Source organism: Schistocerca americana, chromosome 4 (genome assembly GCF_021461395.2).
Source record: "Schistocerca americana isolate TAMUIC-IGC-003095 chromosome 4, iqSchAmer2.1, whole genome shotgun sequence".
Classification (NCBI taxonomy): Eukaryota; Metazoa; Arthropoda; class Insecta; order Orthoptera; family Acrididae; genus Schistocerca; species Schistocerca americana.
The window spans coordinates 429,862,934-429,888,161 of record NC_060122.1 but is presented as its reverse complement, the minus strand read 5'-3'; the positions used below and the strand labels follow the sequence as shown (position 1 = coordinate 429,888,161).

Below are 25,228 nucleotides of genomic sequence, written 5' to 3'. Positions count from 1 at the left end.
TGCTGTATCCTTATATATTAGTTGTGTAATGAATAGGACAGGTGTATCAATAAAGGAGGACCTACACTTGATTTTGTAGAACACTGCAGGTTCTTGAGGCTTACTCATAAGTTGCAAAATAGAATAACCTACCTGAGTTGTAAAGGTCAAAGAAGGATACTGAATTAGAATATAGTTAATAATGATACAAGTGTCTGAGTTTTGTATGCTGTCCCTAAGGATAGTTACATTTAATAACGGAATATAACATGTATAGCTAAAAAGTTACTAGTTGTTCCTACATGTAACACCTTTTGTTCAATGGTAGTGACCATGAAAGAAGCACTGTTGTAAGGAATGAAAAGACTAAAGATAATAATGAATGTGCACATCCATAAACTCATTATGGATGCGTATTTTGGAAGTATGCCTTAGTGTGTTTTATAAAGGGATTTATATATCTAATTTATAATATGGTTAAACTTGGTAAGGGTTTGTACAATTTTCTACTGGGTGGTAGTAATAATAATTATTATTGTGGCTTTTGCACAAAGTGATTTTGTACTATTTAGAATCTACTACGCTCTATGGTTGTAACAATATTATGAAAAGGGTAGTTGCTACTCATCATCAGCAGAGATGCTGAGTCGTAGATAGGCACAACAAAAAGACTGACACACACACACACACACACACACACACACACACACACACACACAAAGTCATGAAGGAGGACACTGGGGGGGGGGGGGGGGGAGAGATGGGGGGGGGGAGATGGATAGCAGGGTAGGGGTGGGAGACGGTAAAGTGTTGCTAGTGGAAGCATGAAGCGGCAAGGTGAAGTGAGTATGGGGCAGCTAGGTACAGTCGGGAGGTTAGACAGTGGACAGGGGAAGAGAGAGGGGGGGGGGGGGGGGTAGTGGAAAACAAGAGAAGTTGGTTGATTGTCTGCTTGATTTGGAGGCAGGCTGTGTAGTGTTGTAATGGAAACCAGGTAGGGGCTAGATGGGTAAGGGCAATGACTAATGAAGGTTGAGACACTTTACCATCTCCCACCGCTAACCTGCTATCTTTTCCCATCCCCACCCCAGCCTCCTCCTCCTCGCCACCTGACTGTCTCTCCCATCATGCTGCTCATAGTGTGGCCTCAGCTGCCAGAGATCATGGTCCTGCCCTGTGAGTTGCGTTTGTGTGAGTGTGTATGCGTATCTTGTCTATTTCTGACAAAGGCCTTATTGGCCGAAAATTCATTTACTGACAGTCTTTTTGTTGTGCCTATCTGCGACTCAGCATCTCCGCTACATGGTGAGTAGAACTATCCTTTTCATAATATTGTTACATTACATCCTGAATTTTCCATTGTTTGTTTATGCTCTATGGTTCGGTTTATGTACATTTGTTAGGTGAGGCTGTCTTAACTTAGTACAAGTAGCTGAGCTATTTGCCTCCCTTCTTGCTTAAAATAATTTAAGATCAAGTAAGAGATGCAGATCACTAATCAGAGTTTCCTTTTGCAGTTCAGTCAGTGAATATGACAGAAGTTGCTATTTTGTTGCTAAACTCTCCATAGGGTGCTAGAACCAATTTTCGGGGCCCATGAGGATAAGAATGGCAAAGATCTTCATCCTCTGGCACACCAGTGAAGTGCCCCAAGTAGATAGAGCCTTGGGGAGGGGGTGGGGGGTGTAGGACTGGTCTGTCTTCATTATGTTCCTGTCCGCCCTCAGTAGCTGAATGGTCAGTGCGCCAGAATGTCAATCCTAATGGCCTGGGTTCGATTCCCAGCTGGGTCGGAGATATTCTCCACTCAGGGACTGGGTGCTCTGTTGTCCTCATCATCATCATCATTTCATCTCCATCGATGCGCAAGTCGCCGAAGTGGCATCAAATCAAAAGACCTGCACCCAGTGAACGGTCTACCCGACGGGAGGCCCTAGTCACACGACATTTATTTATTTATTTATTTATTATGTTCCTTGGTTCCAACCTTTCCATTCTCATTTTCCCTTTCTTTCTTATCCATCAGGAGTACCATTCTATCCTCATTCAATAGTTCCACTGCATAAATCATTCTCTTGTTTGTATACTTCAACCTGTTTTTACAGAATTGCATGAGATGTAGTGATACCCAAGTCATAAAATGAACATACATTCACGTGATATCCATTTGAAATAAATAAATAAATATATAAATAAGGAACGCAAAATTTTAAGACAAAAATGGAATCTGTAAAGCCAACAGAGTAATTTAAAACTATTGAGTTCAAAGATACAGAAGTTAATTCACAGTTATTTCCTTATGATTTAAATAGTTGTGTCAACATCATTTGTCAAAGAGAGAGGGCTATGTGGTGTAACATATCACTTCGGTAAACAGATGTGTTACCCATTGTCTATGTAGCCAATGAAAGGTGGTCGCAATAGAGAATCAAGTGAAATTCTTGTACGTGCTTATCTCATAATTACCACGAGCAATTAGTCAGGGAACTGACTCAAGAAGATAACATTTTAGACCTGCTGGTGACAAACAGACACAAACTTTTCAACTCAGTTAGCACAGAACACGGATTCAGTGATCATAAGGCCATTACAGCAGCATTGAATACAGCTGTAAATAGGAATACATGGAAAGGTAGAAAGATTTTTCTGTTTGGCAAGAGCGACAAGAGACAGATTTCAGATTACGTGACAGTTCTACATGAAAATATCATCTCCAGCACTGACAATGTTCAGCATCGGTGGAAAAAGTTCAAGAGAATCGTACAACATGCTTTACAGAGGTATGTGCTGAGCAAAACTGTGAGGGATGGCAAAGTACCATAGTGGTTTGACAACCATGTCAAGACAGCTGCTAAGAAAGCAAAGGCTGCTTGACAGCAAATACAAACACAGCCAAAGCCTCACAGACAAACAAGAACTAAATTAAGCCAAAATTTGCATAAGGAGGGCTATGCAGGAAGCATTCAATGAATTTGTAAGTAAAACTCTATCTACTCTATCAAAATCCTAAGACATTTTGATCTTATGTTAAATCAGTAAATGGAAAGTGGATGACACAGAAGAGGCCAAAATTCTGAATGACTTTTTACAAAACTGTTTCACAAAGAAGATCACACTGTAGTTCCTCCTTTAAATCATCGCATAAGTGATAAAATTACAGATATCGAAATACGAGGGCTATCCACAAAGTACATTATGTTTAGGAACTAAAAATAAATAAAGTATTGGAAATTTTTTTTATTATATACAGATGAAAGCCACACTTAAATACTACTTTTCTACATAGTTGCCATTTAAATTAAGGCACTTATCGTAGCGATGGACGAGCTTGGAAATTCCTTCATCGTAAAATTCGGCCGCCTGCGCCTTCAACCACGTGGTTACCTCTTCTTGAAGCTGTGCGTCGTCATCAAAATGCTGCATAGCCAACCACTTCTTCATTGCTGGGAATGAGTGGAAGTCGCTCGGTGCAGGTCAGGACTGTACAGCAGATGAGGAAACAACTCCCACTTAAAAGATTCCAGAACTTCACGAGTGGCATTTGTCGTGTGGGCCCGAGCGTTGTCGTGAATCAGCAAGATCTTTGAGCCCAACTTTCCCCTGCACTTGTTTTGTATTGATCTTCTGAGGTTGTGCAGAGTTTGGCAATACCTCTGAGAGTTTATTGTAGTGCCTCTTTCCAGGAAATCCACAAAAATCACACTTTTTCTGTCCCAAAAGAAGAGGTAACCACGTGGTTGAAGACGCAGGCGGCCGAATTTTACGATGAAGGAATTTCCAAGCTCGTCCATCGCTACGATAAGTGCCTTAATTTAAATGGCAACTATGTAGAAAAGTAGTATTTAAGTGTGGCTTTCATCTGTATATAATAAAAAAAATTTCCAATACTTTATTTATTTTTAATTCCAAAACGTAATGTACTTTGTGGATAGCCCTCGTAAGTGTAAATGAAATGAAATGAAAAATGAAATGATCGTTTGGCATTTATTGGCCAGTATATCCCCTTTGGGGTTCGGCCGCCAGATTGCAAGTTTTTTTAGTTGACACCATTTCGGCGACTTGTGTGTCAATGTTTATGAAAATGATGATGAAGGACACACAACACCCAGTCCCCTGCCGGGAATGGAAAATGGGCCGCCTCGCATGGTAGGTGGTAATGCTACCGCTGCACTGGGGAGGCAGACAGTGTAAATGAAAGATCACTGGACTTCACAGCATACCAGTTCATCTCTATAGAGTATGCAAAAGAACTTGCCACTGTTCTAGCACCAGTGTACTGTAGCTTTCTAGAGTAATGAAGCATTCTTAATGATTGGAGAAAAGTACAGCTCATTTCCGTTTTCAAGAAAGGTTGTCAAACAGACACACAGAACTATATGCCCATATCTCTGACATCGGTATGCTGTGGAATTTTGGACCCCGTTTTAATGCCTGTGTATTATGACATTTTAGGAGACCAAAAATCTCCTCTGTAGGAATCAAAATGGGTTCTATAAACATTGACTGTGTAAAACCCCCAACTTCCTCTATTCACCTCTGAGACCCAGAGCACTAAATACATGTGCCCAGGCAGATTCAGTGTTCTTTGACTTCCATAAGGCATTTGATACAGTTCCAGTCCGCCACCTAATAAACAAAAAATAAGTGTACAAAACATTCAGGCCAACTATGTGATTGGATTGAAGAATTTCTACTAAACAGAACACACCAAGTGATTCCGGATGGAGAGAAGGCTCCAGACTTAAAAGTAATTTTGGGTGTGCCCTGGCGGATGTTGCAGGACACTTACATTTCACAATATATATAAATGATGTAGTAGATAATGTCGGAAGTTCCATGAGGCTTCTCATGGATGATGCTGTTTGTACATAGAGAAGTTGTGATGCTAGAAAATTGTAGTGAAATGCAGGAAGACCTGCAGATGAATAACACTTGGTGCAGGGAGTGACAATTGACAAGTATGGTGAATACATAAGACAGAAAAGCACTTTATTGTATGGCTACAAAACAGCAGCAGAACAATCACTGGAGGCAGTTACCTCCATAAAATATCTAAGAGTATTTCTACAGAGTGATTTGAAGTGGAATGAAATCATGAGTAAGCCAAATGCCATATTGAGATTCTTTGGAAGAAACCTCAGGAAATGTAGTCCACCAACAAAGGAAGTAGATTATAAAACTCTCATTTGACCAATACTTGAATAATGCTCATTGCTATGGGATCCATGTCAAATAGGGCTGATAGAGTAAACAGAGAAAACCAAATGAAGAAGAGCATGTTTTGTTACAGGATCATTTAGTAAAAGTGAAAGTGTCACAGAGATGTTCAGCTAACTCCAGTGGCAGATGCTGCAAGAGAGGGATTCTGCATTATAGTATGATCTACTAGTAAAGTTCCGAGAGCGTATGTTCCTTGAAGAGTCAACCAATATATTACTTCCTCCTACATATATCTTGCAAAAAGACCATGAAAATAAAATTAAAGAGATTTGGGTCTACATAGAGCATTACCAGCACCCATTCTTCCTGCAAAACGTATGAAACTTGAACAGGGAAAAGGGGAAATGACATTGGTACACAAAGTATCCTCTGTCACACACTGTAAGATGGCTTGTGAAGTGTAGATGTAGATGAAGGTAGGTGAAATCATTTATCAGCTAAATACTTTAGAACTAAATATTGTTTGAAGGTTTTGTCATTGTTTTTGTATGTAAACTGATATGGATGGACACCATGCACGTTCAAGGCAGGGCAGCTATTGCAGTTTACCACGAGTTGTAGTACCTGAATGGTGCTGCATTTGTTCTAAATTTTGTAGCCACAGCTTGGAGAATTGGGGTATATCATTGAGTAAGAGCACACCATGACAGTGTGGATGACATCACAGTGAACACAAGATGATGAATTATCTACCAAACCATTCATTTTCATTCAAATGTCAGATCTCGTTCTTATAATGTCAACATGGATGTATCCACTCAAACTGTATAAGCAAAGTTCTTTTATATTAACTAATTGTGTCATAAGATGAAAAATACTAGTCATCAGAAGGAGTACTTGTAGTCATTAGCAGAAAGTTGGAAACAGTTCAATATCTACAGATTTTCAGAACATGACCAAACTGCAGAAGAAATGAAGTCCACCATGTTGTGCCTGCACAATCTATGAGTAAACTTTAATTACAGGTATTGCAATTCAGAATTTGAAGATAAGTGTATACATTTCTACAGACAGAACAATGTGTTATTAATGAACCAAAAGATTAAACTCTATCTTTTTTATAATGCTGATGGTAGTAAGTGTCCATTCAAAAGCACTAAATTTATATTCTTTTCAACTGCATTGCTCCTAAGCTGATTTATACTGGTTTGGTTAAATGGAGTTCAATATATTTGTGTGAAACATTGCTACAGATCATTCCACCAACAAGTCAAGCTTAGTTATCACTGAGAAGACAAAGAAACTGGTACATCTGCCTAATATCATGTAGGCACGCGAGCATGCAGAATAGCTGCAACACGACATGGCATGGACTCTGTCTGAAGTAGTACTGGAGGGAAGTGACACTGTGAATCCTGCAGGGCTAACCATAAACCCATAAGAGTATGAGAGGGTTGAGATCTCTTCTGGAAAGCACATTGCAAGGCATCCCAGATATGCTCAAATCGTTCATGTCTGGGAATTTGGTGGCCAGCAGAAGTGCTTAAACACAGAAGAGTGTTCCTGGATCCATTATGTAGCTCTTCTGGATGTTTGGGGTGTTGCATTGTCCTGCTGGAATTGCCCAAGTCCGTTGAAATGCTCAATGGGCATGAATGGATGCAGGTGATGAGAAAGGATGCCTACGTACATGTCATCTGTCAGAGTCGTATCTAGATATATCAGGGGTCCCATATCACTCCAACTGCACATGCCCCAAACCATTACAGAGTCTCCACCGGCTTGAGCAGCCCCCTGCTGACATGCAGGGTCCATGGATGCATGAGATTGTCTCCATACACATCCATCCACTCAATGCAATTTGAAATGAGACTTGTCCGACCAGAAAACATGTTTCCAGTCATCAACAGTCCAAAGTCTGTATTGACAGGCCCAGGCCTGGCATAAAGCTTTGTATCGCGCAGTCATCGTGGGTACAAGAATGGGCCTTCTGCTCTGAAAGCCTATATCGATGATGTATTGTTGAATGGTTTCCATACTGACACTTGTTGAAGACCTAGCATTGATATCTGCGGCAATGAGGAAGGGCTGCTCTTCTGTCACGTTGAACAATTCTCTTCAATAATTGTTGGTCTCGTTCTTGCAGGTTCTTTTTCCGGCTGCAGCGATGTCGGAGATTTGATGTTTTACCAGATTCCTGATATTCACGGTACACTCACGAAATGGTCGTAGTATGGGAAAATCTGCACTTCACTGCTACCTTGGAGATGTTGTGTTCCATCACTCCTGCACTGACTGTAACACCACGTTCAGTTTCACTTAAATCTTGATAGCCTGGCATTGTAGCAGCAGTAACTAACAACTGCGCCAGACACTTGTTGTCTTATACAGGTGCTGCCCACCGCAGCACCGTATTCTGTCTGTTTATATATCTCTGTATTTGAATACCCATGCCTATATCACTTTCTTTGCTGCTTCAGTGTATAATGCTTTGATGGGTGAGTGGCTGTGTATAAATGCCCTGACAGAACAGAGACAAAATTTGTGTAATTGCCATTTTCTGGTTCTTTCCACTTTTGGGGTTTCTGTGAGTTTGGTTCTTATGCTATACAGTGTTATTGTTGTTTACTGACCAGCAGAAGTATTGCTAAATTAATTTAAATCTAGTAGGTTCCTCAATATTTGGTGAGTAATCCAGTATTTTTTTGTTTTGGTATTCTCCAAATTAACTTACACACTTGGGAACATCAGTATTTATTTTCCTTTTTCGTTATTTCTACATACATTCCATTGAGTCTTTTATCCCTGTGAGATGCTAGGATGTGGACAGAGTCAAAAAATATGTAAATATAAACTACATCCCACATGTAACAAGGTCTACCAAGGAAAGTAGAGTTAATTTACAACAGTTGCAGAGAAAATAAAAACATAAGACTAGAGCCAAAACAGAAACAAAATGAAACAAAAACATGAAAGTAGGCATAGTATAAGGATTAGAAAATGTTGTACACCAATACATAACAAACAAACACTCAAGATATGCAAATAAAACAGTTTATGCATATGTGTTAAAAATTCATCTAATGACTAAAATGTTTTATTAAGTAAAAACATCTTTATTTTATTTGTAAGTGATGTGCTGTTATTGTGTAAAACTTTGATATTATTTGGCAGTGAAATATATTTTTTAATACTGCAGTACTGTACACCTTTCTGTACCAGGGTTAGATCTTTAATTCACAATAGATTACAGCCTTCCTTCTTGCATTGGGATCATTTCATTGGTTTCTTAGTGCACAGGATTGACAACCATGAAGCTCATAATGGAATAAATACGGGGTGTTCAGAAATTTCCATTACAAACTTCTGGGATTTGCAGGTGGGAGTGAATACATAATATTTTGAATAGCAACCCATGTCTGGAAATGTACCATTTCTGTGCTACAGCCATTTGAAAACATATCAGCTAGGTAGATATCCAACAGGGTATTCATGGTGAGTGGTGGTTACATTGGATTGGCTGATGCCATTTGACACCTATCCCACCTCACTGACCTGGTCTGAGTGTCATTCATGTGTCTGTGAGCATTAGAGCAACATGGCTGAGTACAGATTTGTAGAGTACACAGACTTGATGCTTCCGAATAGCGAAGTTCACAGCAATGGAACAGCTGTTTGTTGCCTTTATCAAGGTTGTTCTCCACAACATCCGACTCCCTCACATACACTTTTCATCACAAATGTTGTGTCTAGACAAGACAGCCTAGACACAATGAGAGGAAGCCGAAAGGCACGCGCTACGCTCACGCAGATGGGCGTGAGGTCTGAAACAGGATACGTAATGAATGCTATAAAGAAAAGTACGTAGCTTCTGGAATACTTAACTTTAATCCATCCTTTTGGTACATCTGGAGATTGTGGCGATACAAGTGAGACTCTTTAGATACATGCAATGTTACTAATGGCGCCTTGCTAGGTCGTAGCCATTGACTTAGCTGAAGGCTATTCTAACTATCTGCTCGGCAAAGGAGCGAGGCTTCGTCAGTGTAGTCGCTAGCTACGTCGTCCGTACAACTGGGGCGAGTGCTATCCCGTATCTCGAGACCTGCCTTGTGGTGGCGATCGGTCTGCGATCTCACAGTGGCGACACGCGGGTCCGACATGTACTAATGGACCGCGGCCGATTTAAAACTACCACCTAGCAAGTGTGGTGTCTGGCGGTGACACCACAACAATTATGCAGCAGCTTTGAGAAATGGTACTGTATTAACACGATTCACATTGTCCGTCGCACTTCACATAGTGTAGACCGGGAACTGTCCACTAGGCATGCCCGATGTAAAACTGACTGGGCACAGCCCATGCTGCCTGAGTTGTTGTTCCGCCGGCAGAGGGCGCGGCTGAATTCTCGCATGCCCTCTGGTGGGCGGGACTTTACTTGCGACAACTACTGTCCGTGACGCGCCATGCCGATGAGTGCCTCCCGCGATCTTTCTGGTGGCTACTGCAGGTACCTTCACCATCAGGAGGCGTAACTGTGGTACACCGAGGACACACCTCACACCCAAACTGAACAAGGCCACACTGCATCATGTTCAAGAGAACCTACCAATGAGTACATAAGCAATTTCTTTGTATGTTAATGAGAGGAATTGTAAAACAAGTGATTTGTTGGCTCACACCTAATCAATTACTTGTAAAAGTGGCTGTGTTACCAGCATCTTTTCAAATCATTGTAGCATGAAAACAATACATTTCAGGACATGGGTTCCAATACAAAATATTATCTGCTCACTCCCCTCTACAAGTCCTTGAAGTCTGAACACCTTCTACATTGGGAAGTAGTTGTAAGAATCCAAGCTTCCTTAAAATGATTGCGACAGGTGGTTTTCTGAACACATGACTCTGCATTTAATTTCAACAGCCTTTTTCTGCAGAAATAAAATTTTCTTTGTGGGTGAACTGCCCCAGAAGATAATCCTGTAACTCATAATAGAGTGAAAGTATTCAAAGTAAGTGGACTCTGTGACACTAATGTTACCAATATATGAGATTTCCCCAATGATAAAATTAGCTGAGGACAGCTCTCTTATGGTCCAGAGGTCATGATGTTCCCAGTAAGTCAATTACGAGATGAAATCTGACTGGCATGGATACACACTTTCACTGATTTACATCTGATGCTCAGATTTAACACAGTCTAGGCAGACAGACAGCTAAGTTAAATTTAAATTTAGTATGCTATTTTGTTCCACAATTTGGACAGAAAGTACATAAATACAGGTCAAATTAAATTTCAATGTAGTAGTAGTAGTGGTATTAATTGCCTGGTGAAAACAGTAATGGCATGGTGACAGTCATTTAACTGGATGCCACTTCAGCATCTTGCTTGACCCAGAGCCTGGCGTTCACAGGTGGTCACCTATCCAAATACTAACCATGCCCCGCTCTGCTTAACTGTAATGACTGGGTTAAAAAACTGATGTATCCAACGGGGGAAGGCCACTGGCTAATTTCAAAGTGTTCTTAGGTCTAAATAAAATAAACTGCTCCTTTACAGTGAGCCATATGAAATAACAGGTTTCTAAAACAACATTGCTTGTACAGTACAATATTCACTATTTAAATTCTTCTCTTGTCCTGCCCTGCCATATCTCCCTTCTGGGACCATGAGTGACATTTCTGCTTAATTCCTTTAATTTCATTTTTCCAATGCATTCCTGTAAATTGGCAGATGAAAGAAACTTTGCTCCTAAATGGTAATTTCCTTGAATGCATTGGAATATTTCAAAGAAATCATTTGCATTATCTTCTACTGGTTCTCTCATCAGCTATTGGTTGGAAATTATGTCTCCTTTAAGCCTATTCAATTATAGTTACATTGGAAGGCCTTTTCTTCTATGGATGTTTTAAAGATAATGTCTCGATGTCAGAACAAGTACCCAAAACAAAGCAGAATCTAGACTTCATTATGAAGACAAAGTGAGAAATGATTATTGATTAAATGTCATATTACAGAAGTATGCTTTATTGTTTTCCATGTAGCACAGTTTATTGGCTAGTTAATGTCACTGAAAAACAGCTCAGTGCCTCAGTTAAAGTTAATAATTGGAATCTGTGACTACTTTACACTTTGCAAAATTATCAAAAAAGTCAGTAAAGTTTATAATACTCAACTTACTGCTCCTCCTAAAGGTGTATATTTTCTTACAGGTGCCGTGGGAAAAAGAACTTTCAAATGAGGAAAATTCCAGTCGTTTCCCAACAAGAAGTTGACCCATTCTTTAACACCTTTGCCGGTATCACCTGATGTCAAGAAAACAGTAACTTCAGTTATGAAATTGTGAAAATAACAAGTAGTTTACTAAAATGGTTAGGAAAGTTCTGCCAGAATGTAAATAATTTAAGAGCAAAGAAGACCACTCATTGAATAGCAGATCTCTCTCTATCTATCTAACTTTTATCTCTATGTCTACATTGCGTATCTCATTATTCCAATACCATTCCGTGTGGGCGACACTAAGAACAAAGATGTTACAACAAGAGAATTTTTACCATGTGTGCATATATTGTGGCTTACTAAAAATATCAAGTCACATAAATTACTTCATAAATATATGGAACATTTCAGCTAGACATTTCTAGGTTTCAAATTTCTCTCTATGTGTCTAATGGAGCCTATTGCATATTATATGGAGTCTATTTTTCTAGTTTTTCATTCACACTGGTAATTAATTTCCCATCAGATTTCAGGTTTCACTTGGTTGCTGCACTGGTAAGTATCATACTACACATCTAAAATTTCAGTATTTGATCCCTTGTTGGTTCTACAACTTTTTCCCCTAGTTAGGTTTATTTTCATACCTAACAAGATTTTGAAGATGACAAAAAACTAAAGGTGTAGTTTAGCTTGTTTAACTATAGGCTCCCCTATAAATTGCTGGATGAGCCAAATATCAGATTAGAAACAGACAAGGACATACCACCCCTAACAGCACCACACCTAGTAAAGCACTGGGATGTTCAAATAAACTTGGTGTACAGAGTTTTAAATCCCCTTTTGGCTATACAGACTCTATGAATTCCACAAGTCACTTAGGATAAATTCCAAAATAAAACAATGGAAACTCCAGGTTGGAATATCAACAACATTACAAGAAGTATAGATTGCTACTCGCCATAAAGACGGCATGTTGAGTTGCACACAGGCAAAATGAAAAGACTGTTACATATTCACTTTCCAGTCAAGGCCTTTTCAGAAAAGAAAACACACACACATTCACACAAGCAGGCACATCTCGTGCACACATGACTGCCATATCAAGCAGCTTTCCTATGTGAACTGCCACAGATGGCAGTCATGTGTGCGGGAGACGTGCTTGCATGTGCGAATGCATGTGTGTTTGCTTTCCTGAAGAAGGCTTTAGCCAAAAGCTAAATGTGCAACAGTCTTTTCATAATGCCTGTCTGTAACTCAACATGTCATCTTATGGTGAGTAGCAATCTGTCCTTTTCCTAATAAGATGAATTCCACAATGATTAGTTGAAAAGGCAGGGCTGATTTCCTCATCCATCTGAGCTTGTTCTTGTCTCTATTGACCTGAATATTGAAAGGAAGTTGAACACTAATCTTCCTTCCTTCCTTCAAACAAACCGCACGATTAAAGGCAACTCTACTTTTCACTCAGATTTCTAGATTTGTCAAAACTTCAGTCTGTGTTCGTAGGTCTCTTGGAGCAACATACTCTTATGAAAAATATAACAAATGCATATTCTGCTTCAATACTGATGATGGTTACTCTCTTGGTGGGGTAATTTCAAAAATCCTGATTTTCCCTGAATGGAAAATGCAACACAGAACTGCAGAGCTCATAAACAAAACAACTGAAACATCTGAGTTGCAAAATTGCTTGAATTTGGATCCAGGAAAATCTATGATGAAACAAGCATACACAATGTGCAAATGCAACTTAAATACCAGCTGCTGCTGAATCAAAATTATTTCCAGACCATATGACAACAGAACATTGTAAAATACACCCATGAGCAAATGGATTAAAGATGGCTGTTGTGTTGGAGAGTGAACATACCTGTCTCCATGACAAACTGAATATTTCATCAGTTATCCATCAGTGCTAATCAAACAAGTTATGTAGGAAACATTCTGTGAAGTCAGGACAATAGGAGAGATGTACTGGATGGAATCAGGTCATGCATTAGTAGGGTTAGCATTAGTTTCTCATCAAAAGACAGAGGAAGGCCATCAGTGTTGTGTGTTTTTTTTTTAATTTACAATACATTGGATGGTGCAGAAAGCATTTTCAGAGGAACCAAGGATAATACCCACTGTTTGCACATATTCAACATTCTCTACTTATCCATCCAGATAAGCACTTCACAGACCTAGGAAATATTCCACAAAGCAACAATAATTATGGGCCTAGTACTTTATTTATTTGCATTCAACCACTTTCAGGTTACTTTACACAATTCAACTATGCATTTCAAGAGATGATGCTCGCACCACCAGGTTGTTAACATTCAGTTTGTAGCATTCATTAAATAAAATAAAATGAAAAACATAACAGAAAACAGGTCCTCATCTTACATAAAATTGTCCACTTCACATGCAACCCCATAGCAGGCCACATCTTCATTTGTGGCTACCATGCGTGTCTACTTGACACTTCTGTGGCTGTCTGAGCTGCTACGCCTGAGGTACCATGAGTACGCACAGCTTATGCTCATATTTTCAAAGAAGTTTTTTCTACACCTACATTCATACTCCACAAGAAATTATAAGGTGTGTGGCAGTGGGTACATTGTACCACTACTAGTCATTTACCTTCCCTTTCCGCTCACAAATAGGGCAAGAAAAAAATGATTGTCTATATGCCTCCATACGAGCCCTAATTTTTTTCCTTATCTTCATGGTCCTTGTACGAAACATACATTGGCAACAGCAGAATAATTCAACAGTCAGCTTCAAATGCCAGTTCTCTAAACTTTCTCTGTAGCTTTCCTTCAAAAGAACATCACCTACTCATTTGAGTTTCCGAATCTTCTCTGTAATACTTGTGTGCTGATCAAAACTAGCAGTAACAAATCTGATAGTCTGCCTTTGAATTGCTTCGATGTCTTCCTTCAATCCGACCTGGTAGGGATGCCAAACACTTCAGCAGTACTCTATAATGGATTGTACTAGTGTTCTACGTGCGGTCTCCTCTACAGATGAACCACTCTTGCCTAAAACTCTCCCAATAAATCAAAGTTGCCCACTCACCTTTCCCACTACAATCCTTACATGCTCACTCCATGCTCTATCACTTTGCAATGTTTTGTCTAGATATTTTAATCAACAGCACACTACTAAGGCTGCATTTAAACATTACAGGATTGTTTTTCCTATTCATCTGCATTATCTTACGTTTTTCTACATTTAGAACTCGCTGCCATTCATCTCAACAATTGGAAATTTTCTCTAAGTCATCTTGTATCCTCCAACAGTCACTCAATGATGACACCTTCCCATACACAACAATATCACCAGTCCACAGCCACAGATTTCTGCTCACTCTGTCTATCAGTTACTTTATATATACAGAGAACAATAGTGGCCCCATCATACTTCCCTGGAGCACTTCCAACAATACCCTTGAATCTGACAAACACGCACCATTGAGTACAATGTACTGGGTATCTATCAGGCCAACCTCTAGCCATTATTTCCATGGAAACTAAATATTTATAACCATTCATCTGTATTGACATAAATTCAAAAATCTGTTAGGAATTTCATTCTGTTGCCATTCAATTGCACATTAAGAACATTGTTGAATTTCTAACATTGTTGAATTTCTTCTTGTGAATCACTGTTTCTAATTCTTCCAACAAGTCAAGTTTTCAACCTTTCTTTCCACGTGCAAAATTTTCGGGTCATCTTCTATAGCGTTTAAGGGGTGGCTTGTTTCATACACATGATCAGCTACTGCTGGCTTGTCATAGTTCCTCAGTCTCAAATCATCTTTGTCTTCTTTGAATCTAAAAAAAAGTTGTCCAATATAGTTTGCATCACAGGATGTGCACTGTATTTTGTATACTCCCAACCTTTCAAATTTGCTCATATTGTTACCAATATCATGTTACAGGCCACATGTCATTAAACTTTTTTATGTGGAATGCTACTTTGATGCCATCAGGCTCTCTTTAGTGAGCATGTTCTATAACATGGCATAGTGATCTCCTTCATTTTTTCTTCAGTTTGTTCCTTGACATCTGTTAACTGATAAAGCCTTGATAATGTTTAATTCTGTCTCTCTATTCTGCTTACTGAGTTTTCATTGCCCACCCTATGTACTAAGCTCCAAAAAGCAGCCTTTTAATAAACCCTTTAATGGCATTACTCATTCAGAATTAAAGCATCAGCCATTTTTGGTTTCCTATAAAATTAAATACATACTTACTGCCCTGCTTTTTAACGTTCAAATTGAGAAATTGTAAACTGTTATCAATTTTATGCTCAACAACCTTACAATAAGAACATTGTCTCTTGAGATGTGTAACTGAATTGTGTCAAGTACTATCAAAGTGTTCGAATACATGTAATTATTACTGATAAACAACTATCTAACTTCTGAAAAATGGAAAATATTAAACTATATCACTGATAAGACTCTAATAAAACTATGGAACATTATACATGCAAATGTTTCAGTTTCAACAACAAAAGACAGTCTGGAATATGAAATGGCTATAATGAGACGTGATGTAGATGATAAAGAAAGGCATAAAAATTGCGAAGCTCTGCACCAAAAAGTGTAACTGTTGCAGTAAATTTTGTCTATTGGATATGTAATTTAATGACTACTTCCACTGTAAAAATAAATAAATAAATAAAAATGCTCAGGGGAAAACTCATTCCCCATTCAGATATCCAGGAAGGTATCTTCAAGATGAGAACGAATGAGACAAATATTCTATAAATTTGACCAGGGAATTTTACAAGTTTAACTTTAGGAAAGTAAAATCTAAAGAGGAAGAGGTGAGATGAAGCTGACATTTTCTGTGGTGATTGAAAAAAGTAAAATGAAAAAGAATACGGCATCATGCACTGGGGTGACAGAGATTATCATTATGAGCAGGAAGGCAGGTGACATGGGTTGCTACAAACAACCAAATTCTTCCTCTCAGTATTGAAACAAAGCCAGTGCCATCATCCATGTAGAGGTTTAACTGCCTTCATCACAAACTGATGTTGAAATTGACATAATATTTGAGGAAAAGGAAATCCAATAAAAAGGTGAGAGGAAATGTGTAAGGGCTGTCCAAAATTTAGACTTTGCTTTCATTTACTAAGGAAAAAAGAGTAGAGTTTAACGTCCCATCAACCAAGTCAGTAGCAACAGAACACAAGCTCAGAACTGGGAGATGGTGTCCTTTCCAGAGGAACCATACTGGTTCTGACACAAGTTATTTAGAAAGACCACACAAAACTTATACCAGACTGGCTAGCGAGTTTGAACTGCCACCCTGCTAATGTGAGTGTTGCATGCTAGCCAATGCACTACCTTCCTTGCTTTTCACGTAGGGTTTGCAGTAGCAGGGGAGGAGGTTTGTTATAGGGCAGAAACAGCTACAACAATCAGTCATAGCCACTGAAGCAGCTATGGATAGCAATCTCCCTGAGAGGGTAGTGCAGCAATGGGTGTATCTTACACCTATCTCATAGTATCGCCATGGCAACATGGGCACACATGTCAACTATGAAGAAATTTTGTACCATGCAATCAAAACATAGTTGTTTACCTTTCACCAATCAAACTGCTGTTCTCAATTATACCTGGATTATTCTTGCCTATAATGACTTTGGCGCTTTGTGGACATTCTAGTGGAGGATTGTCTAAATGCTAGTCAAAATAGATGTACTACTAAGTAGTGTGGTAGCCCCCATTACTTCCATTATTTATATAAATAACATACAGACACTGCAGGTTTGATCATGATGTCTGCAGATGATAGTAGTGTAATAGTGGGCAAAGTTAAGGAGCCGACTTTTAAAACAATTGATTGTGTCCTGAAGTGCATTCATTCATTGTTTAATGCCTCAGTCTGACCCTTAGTATGAAGAAAATAAACTATATTCAATTTGGAAAAATGAATCAAAACAAAGGTCTCCAACTGGTACTGAATCGCAATGACTTAGAAACAGCACAATGAGCAAAACTATTAGAAATATACACACATTAAAAAAAGTTTTCCATAACCCCAGTTCCCAGAACTCCGGAAGACAGACACAGACTGTGGATATTGTATCATAGACACAGTCCCTCTGACTGTTCAGAGATGTCACTAAACCCACCCAAAGATGTAAACATTCATGCATGAGCAGCACCTATTAGACGGAGGGGGTCTGACAGCCGATCAGTTCCAGTCATTCCACCAGGAAGGAGGTACATGCCTCGTGTTGTCTGTAGTTCAACCATGCCTAGATGGTCAATACCGCAGTTTGATCGCGTCTGCATTGTTACTTTGTTGTGCCAGGAAGGGCTCTCAACAAGGGAAGTGTCCAGGTGTCTCGGAGTGAACCAAAGTGATGTTGTTCGGACATGGAGGAGTTACAGAGAGACAGGAACTGTTGACAACATGCCTCGCTCAGGCCACCCAAGGGCTACTACTGCAGTGGATGACTGCTACCTACAGATTACGGCTTGGAGGAACCCTGACAGCAATGCCACCATGTTGAATAATGCTTTCTGTGCAGCCACAGGACTTCATTTTACTACTCAAACTGTGTGCAGTAGGCTGCATGATGCACAACTTCATTCCTGACGTCTACGGCGAGGTCCACCTTTGCAACTACGACACCATGCAGCACAGTACAGGTGGGGCCAACAACATGCTGAATGGACCGCTCAGAATTGGAATCACATTCTCTTCACCGATGAGTGTCCCATATGCCTTCAACCAGACAATCATCGGAGACATGTCTGGAGGCAACCTGGTCAGGCTGAATGCCTTAGACACATCGAATGCAGCAAGGTGGAGGTTCCCTGCTGTTTTGGGATGGCATCATGTGGGGCCGACGTACGCCACTGGTGGTCATAGACAGCACTGTAAAGGCTGCGTGGTATATGAATTCCATGCTCCAACCAATAGTGCAACCTTATTGGCAGCATATTGGTGAGGCATTCATCTTCATGGATGACAATTCACTGCCCCATCGTGCACATATTGTGAATGACTTCCTTCAGGATAATGACATCACTCGATTAGAGTGGCCAGCATGTTCTCCTGACATGAAACCTATTGAACATGCCTGGGATAGTTTGAAAAGGGCTGTTTCTGGACAACGTGACCCACCAACCACTCTGCGGGATGTACGCCAAATCGCTGTTGAGGAGTGGGACAGTCTGGAACAACAGTGCCTTGATGAACTTGTGGCTAGTATGCCACAACAAATACAAACATGCATCAATGCAAGAGGACGTGCTACTGGGTATTAGAGGTACTGGTGTGTACAGCAATCTGGACCACCACCTCTGAAGGTCTCGCTGTATGGTGGTATAACACGCAATGTGTCATTTTCATAAGCAATAAAAAGGGTGGAAATGATGTTTATGTTGACCTCTATTCCAATTTTCTGTACAAGTTCTGGAACTCTTGGAATCAAGGTGATGCAAAACTTTTTTTGGTGTGTGTATGTTAACCAAGACTTAAAGTGGAAAGACCATGTGACAAAACACTCACAAAGACTCAGTTTGGCATGTCCTATTCTAAGAATCATTTTATCTTGTTCCTCAGAAGGTGCTAGAATGGCTTAATTTGGTACTTCTAGTTCCTTGTAACTTATGGAATAGTATTTCGGGGTAAATCTAGTAGTCAATAAAAAAATTTCTACATTACAGGAAAAGATTACTCAAATTTTGACCCACAGTTTTATAAGGGCACTCACGGTAAGCTTCTATTTAAAGATGTGTGGTTCCGTGCAGAACCCTCCCTATAGATATACAAATATTGTTGTTGATCAGGGATAAACTTTGAGACCTAGAAACCACCAGTGACAATCACTGTTGCAAGACATACCACTATGCATCACCAAGAAAGATTGAGCAGTCTGTGAGAGCTATGTTCGTTTAATACTTTATGTCACACACTGCAGTGACGCATGTGCGTACTTTCAAAAGGCCGCATGGTTGGCAGTGCTAAGCCGTTGGCAGAGGTCACCTCTGTGTGTGTGTGTGTGTGTGTGTGTGTGTGTGTGTGTGTGTGTGTGTGTGTGCGCGCATGTCAGAGAGAGAGAGAGAGAGAGAGAGAGAGAGAGCAAGAGCACTGTCAGAGCTCTTCATGGGTGGCAGTCTAGCTACACTCATCCTCAGTTCTCTATGTGTATTGTGTGTATTGCTACAGCTCTTTCTTTATGTAACTGGTTGCTGCTGAATGTTACTTAAATATTGTGTTCAAGTTATTAAACCTTCCATGGAATAAAGTTAAGTTCAGTCTATTGGTCATGTTGTACTTATACTTAATTACAAAACAACTGGTTGCAACTGAGGTTCTGTTCTCCACGCAAATTTCTACTCTGCTTGGTCCTCCATTTATTCTCATGATGTCTGATGGTGTCATGAAGGACATTTTATGTCAGTTGGTTGAACAGCAAGAATCATTTGCCACACAGCATTACACAACTAGTCACAGGCGCTGGACAATCGCACTCAGGTACTATAATCATTGGCTTCTATTTTGTCTAGTTGACATGATCCTCTATCTGTGTCACCTGCTATTTTGCCCTCAGTGGTTCCCATGGTTTTGTTTGCCACCATTTTCTACATACTATGAGTTCATTGGAGGAACAGGGTGCATAAGAGGAACATCTACAACAATACTTTTAAGCTTTTTGGATTACTGATAATGTTTTATGTCATTCCTAGTTCCTTTCATGGATATCACCAAAGTTGTATCATGTCTTATGTCAACTCACCCATCTGCAAGATCTATCTTGTTTAATGTTTGTCCAAATGTGTGAACTTCTTTCAAAATATTACTGTAAGTGCACCCACATTACTGCATCCCAGATTGAGTTTTGCTGCTGTAGGAAGCGACCACATCAGTACTATCGAGCATGGGTGGCCGAATTCCATGAGTTAAGTCGTTGTTGTCATTTTGTGTCCAATGTGCTCAAAGAGCCATATGCTCAGATGGTGAGAGATGCTATCATTTGTTTAACTCCAGATCACGAGGTGCGAAAGCGTGCCCTCCAGATTGAAAATCAATCCCTCTCAGATTTTAGCTACTGCGCAGTTGTTCGAGGTGGTGTGAGCAGTGGGCAATGAAACTGAGTCATGGTGTGGGATAATAGCAATCCAACCCTCTCCTCCACACCAGCTTAAGACATTTCACCACAAGAAGACATAATCATGGTGATCTGCACACGATCACAGTATAAAGGTTGCTGGCCTAGCTCCTAGCAACAGCCTCGCCAATGAAGTAAACAGGCCAGTAAGCAGCAACATACATGTTCCATGCCCTTATTGTTTATTAACCATTAGTGCCAGACTAACCAAAACAAATGAGTTCCTGTCATAACTGCAACAAAAAAGGTCACATTGCTTCTGTTTGCAAAGCAAAAATTCCGCACAATCATCAAGATGCGAATACGGATGTAAACATTGTATCGGCTATTTCTGTTGCACCAAACAAGCTTTTCATTAATGTTATCACTTTTCATAAAGTTCTGCATATGCAAGTGGTTACAGGAGTGGCGGTAACCTTGTTAAACTCACAAAATTATATGGACCTGGGCTCCTTCTGCTTCTCCCTGTGTCATTAAAGTTAGTAAATTATAATAAGAAGGGTATTTCTTATTCTCAGCCAGTTCTTTACCCACTGAACTACAAGTCATTAGTTCAGTCACATTTCTTGGTGTACATAACACATGTAAGGAGAATCTTAAGGTGTCTGGTTTTACCATTTCAAATGAAGTGAATTTCGTGTCAGAAAAAGTGTTGTATACACACTTAGATGCAGTATGTTATGAGGTTTCCTCTTTGTTATCTCCTTGACTGGACTGTGCCAACAATTTCAAGTGCACATTACCATGAAACCTTCAGCTCGGCCTCATTTTTTTCAAGGCACGTCCAGTTCCAGTGGCATTCAGGAAACAAGTCAAAGATGAATTAGATCACCTCACAGAATCCGGCATTGTTTGACCTATTGCATCAAGTGAATGCCTATACCCTTAGTTAAAGTAAAGAAACCATCAGACGAGTGATCCTAAAGTTTCTGTGGATGCACAATCTGTAGTGGATACATACACGATACCGTGCCCAGACGATCTCATTACAAAATTATCGGTGGTCTATAGTTCTCATAAATTGACTTGTCAGATGCCTATTTACAAATCCCTTCAGATGTGAAATTGTGTGCTTATGAAATATCATCTCAGTTATGTGACTGGATTTATGATTTCCTGTCAGAGAGGTCACAGGTCGTAGTAATTGATGGAAAGTCATCGAGTAAAACAGAAGTGATTTCTGGTGTTCCCCAAGGCAGTGTTATAGGCCCTTTGCTGTTCCTTATCTATATAAATGATTTGGGAGAGAATCTGAGCAGCTGTCTTAGGTTGTTTGCAGATGACGCTGTCATTTATCCACTAATAGAGTCATCAGAAGATCAAAACAAATTGCAAAATGATTTAGAAAAGATATCTGAATGGTGTGAAAAGTGGCAGTTGACCGTAAATAACAAAAAGTGTGAGGTCATCCACATGAGTGCTAAAAGGAACTCGTTAAACTTCGGTTACACGATAAATCAGTCTAATCTAAAAGCCGTAAATTCAACTAAATACCTAGGTATTACAATTACAAACAACTTAAATTGGAAGGAACACATAGAAAATGTTGTGGGGAAGGCTAACCAAAGACTGTTGGTAGAACACTTAGAAAATGTAACAGCCCTACTAAGGAGACTGCCTACAATACGCTTGTCCATCCTCTTTTAGAATACTGCTGCGCGGTGTGGGGTCCTTACCAGATAGGATTGACGGAGTACATTGAAAAAGTTCAAAGAAAGGCAGCATGTTTTGTATTATCACAAAATATGAGAGAGAGTTTCACAGAAATGATACAGGATTTGGGCTGGACATCATTAAAAGAAAGGCGTTTTTCATTGCGACGGAATCTTCTCACGAAATTCAAATCGCCAACTTTCTCCTCCAAATGCCAAAATATTTTGTTGACACCAACCTACATAGGGAGGAATGATCACTGCGATAAAGTAAGGGAAATCAGAGCTCGTACTGAAAGATATAGGTGTTCATTCTTTCCGCGCACTATACGAGATTGGAATAATAGAGAATTGTGAAGGTGGTTCGATGAACCCTCTGCCAGGCACTTAAATGTGATTTGCAGAGTATGCGTGTAGATGTAGATGTAGATGTAGAGTCACAATGTGTGTCAGTTGTCAATACACATTTTGGACTATATCAATCCTTGCGGTTGCCTTTTGGAGTTGCCACCACTCGCGCTATTTTTCAATGTTTTTGGAACAACTTATAGCATCTGTGACAGGTTGTACAAACTATTTGGATGACATTGTAGTTTCCGGTGCCTTCACTGAAGAACATTTACAAAATCTCCACACTATTTTGTCTGTCCTCCAAGTACCCAGGTTTATCTTGGGTTTGAAGTTTCTTGTGAGGGTCTCAAAGCATAGGACCAACATGTTTCTGCTATTGTGTCACTCCCAGACAAAGAACGTACGGTTTTCCTAAGCAAAGTCATCTACTACCGTAAATTTTTGCCCGTGGAAGCAAAAATCGTGCAGTCATTAAATATGTTGCTGCACAGAGAGACTCGATTTTGCTGGTCACCACCCTGAGAAGGTCATAACAGTCATACAACATGGGTGGCCGCATTCATCACCTTCTTGTGGATCTGATACCCCTCCATAATTATTACATCTTTTGACATCTATTCTCTGTTGTGGATGGTGCTCTGCTTTTAGAAATGGATCATGTGGCCCCTCAGGTAGGCAGTTCTCCATTTATTACACGGAGATGATTGGGGTGTATCACACACAAAAGCTATGGCCCATCGACATGCATTTTGGGCCAGCTTGGACGGTAATGTTACCTGCCTTGCAGCCTCCTGTTACCAGTGTGTGACACACCAAGCAGCTCACCAGGAATCATTGTCTCCTTGGTCGATGCAGTCACTTTCATGGGACTGTATACATGTAGATTTAGCTGGCCCCTTTCTTAATACTTATTAGTTGTTGGTCATTGACATATCCACATTTTCTATATGTCATTCATCGTGTTTCCACTTCCACAACTGCCACAATTGCAGCCCTGACCAAAATTTTTTCACTTGAAGACTTGCCTATGATGTTAGTGTCCAATAATGGTCACAATTTTCATTGTAAGAGTTTGTGGCTTTTTGCATTTCGGTATCCATCACATCCGCACCCCACCGTAACATCCATGATCTAAAACTGAGGTGGAATGACTAGTGTGAACATTCAAAATTCAGATGAAAATGCATGTTGCTATCTCTTTGTCTGACACTGCCTTAGATCAGTTTCTCTCCTTGTATTGTTTCATGCCGTTCGGCTCAAGAGCCTGATACTTCATGGGTGCCAGCCAAGAACCTGCTACACTTCCTGTGTCATCCAACTGGACATCAACCCATGCAGCCACTACACCTCTTTCAGCTGGGTATGGCTGTCTGGGAGCATGGTTTCGGAAGTCACCATAGAGGGATTCGAGCTGTCATTGCAAGATGCCAGGGGCAACGTCTCTTCAACATCCACATGAAGGATGGCATCTGCTTGAGGCAGCACAATCAGCTTCGCCTTTGTGTGGTTGGTCAGGCGCCCTCTGAAGTCACACCTTTGCCTCCAAGCCCGTCCACACCAGGCATCAAATCACCTACTGCTGCCAGTTCTCCACTCCTGTGCAGGCAAGGACGCCTGTCCTCAGTGGCTGAACCATTCAGTTCCTCTATTGCTTCTGACACCATGGTCAAGGATTCTGTCACCCATTCCTGAGCAACTACTGATACCAATATCTTCAGCACCATGAGCACCATCACCAGATCCAATGCCCAAGGTCGATATGGAAACACCCTCGGGATCACTGGTGTTGCTCTATGGTTTGACATGGGAAGGTGGGCACAAAATATATCTGTGCCTGAAGCACTTCAGACCATACACTCCCATAGATGCATGCCACCTTAGCCTGAGCCCACTGGATGAGAAGGACAATATCGATGTCTCAAGAATCGATGATCTCCTTAAGAGAGGAGGAATGTAGTGACGCGTGTGCATACTTTCAAAACCTAGAAAAGAATAGTCACAAGCAAAAATTGTGTGGAATGACAATTCTATAAGAAACTGATCAAACGAAAGGACATCCATATAGAGAATTAAAAATAATGAAATCTGTAGCTCAGTACTAAAAAATAAGAATGTTTCCAGAATGAGATTTTCACTCTGTAGCAGAGTGTGCGCTGATATGAAACTTCCTGGCAGATTAAAACTGTGTGCCCGACCGAGACTCGAACTCGGGACCTTTGCCTTTCGCGGGCAAGTGCTCTACCATCTGAGTTACCGAAGCACGACTCACGCCCGGTCCTCAGAGCTTTATTTCTGCCAGTATCTCGTCTCCTACCTTCCAAACTTTACAGAAGCTCTCCTGCGAACCTTGCAGAACTAGCACTCCTGAAAGAAAGGATACTGCGGAGACATGGCTTAGCCACAGCCTGGGGGATGTTTCCAGAATGAGATTTTCACTCTGCAGCAGTGTGTGCGCTGTGAGGACCGGGCGTGAGTCGTGCTTCAGTGGCTCAGATGGTTGAGCACTTGCCCGTGAAAGGCAAAGGTCCCGAGTTCGAGTCTCGGATGGGCACACAGTTTTAATCTGCCAGGAAGTTTCATATCAGCGCACACTCTGCTGCAGAGTGAAAATCTCATTCTGGAAATATCCCCCAGGCTGTGGCTAAGCCATGTCTCCGCAGTATCCTTTCTTTCAGGAGTGCTAGTTCTGCAAGGTTCGCAGGAGAGCTTCTGTAAAGGTTGGAAGGTAGGAGACGAG

General features: G+C 40.4%; 1 protein-coding gene across 2 annotated transcripts in view; it reads right to left on the bottom strand.

Annotated features, from left to right (window-relative positions):
• The window catches only part of LOC124612961 (lysophospholipase-like protein 1), a 64,999-nt gene that overhangs the window by 28,207 nt on the left and 11,564 nt on the right, over positions 1–25,228 (bottom strand). For both annotated transcript variants that reach the window (XM_047141484.1, XM_047141485.1), the window contains exon 2: positions 11,321–11,445. In XM_047141484.1, the coding sequence (XP_046997440.1) occupies positions 11,321–11,445 (125 nt within the window). The remainder of the gene's footprint in view (positions 1–11,320; positions 11,446–25,228) is intronic.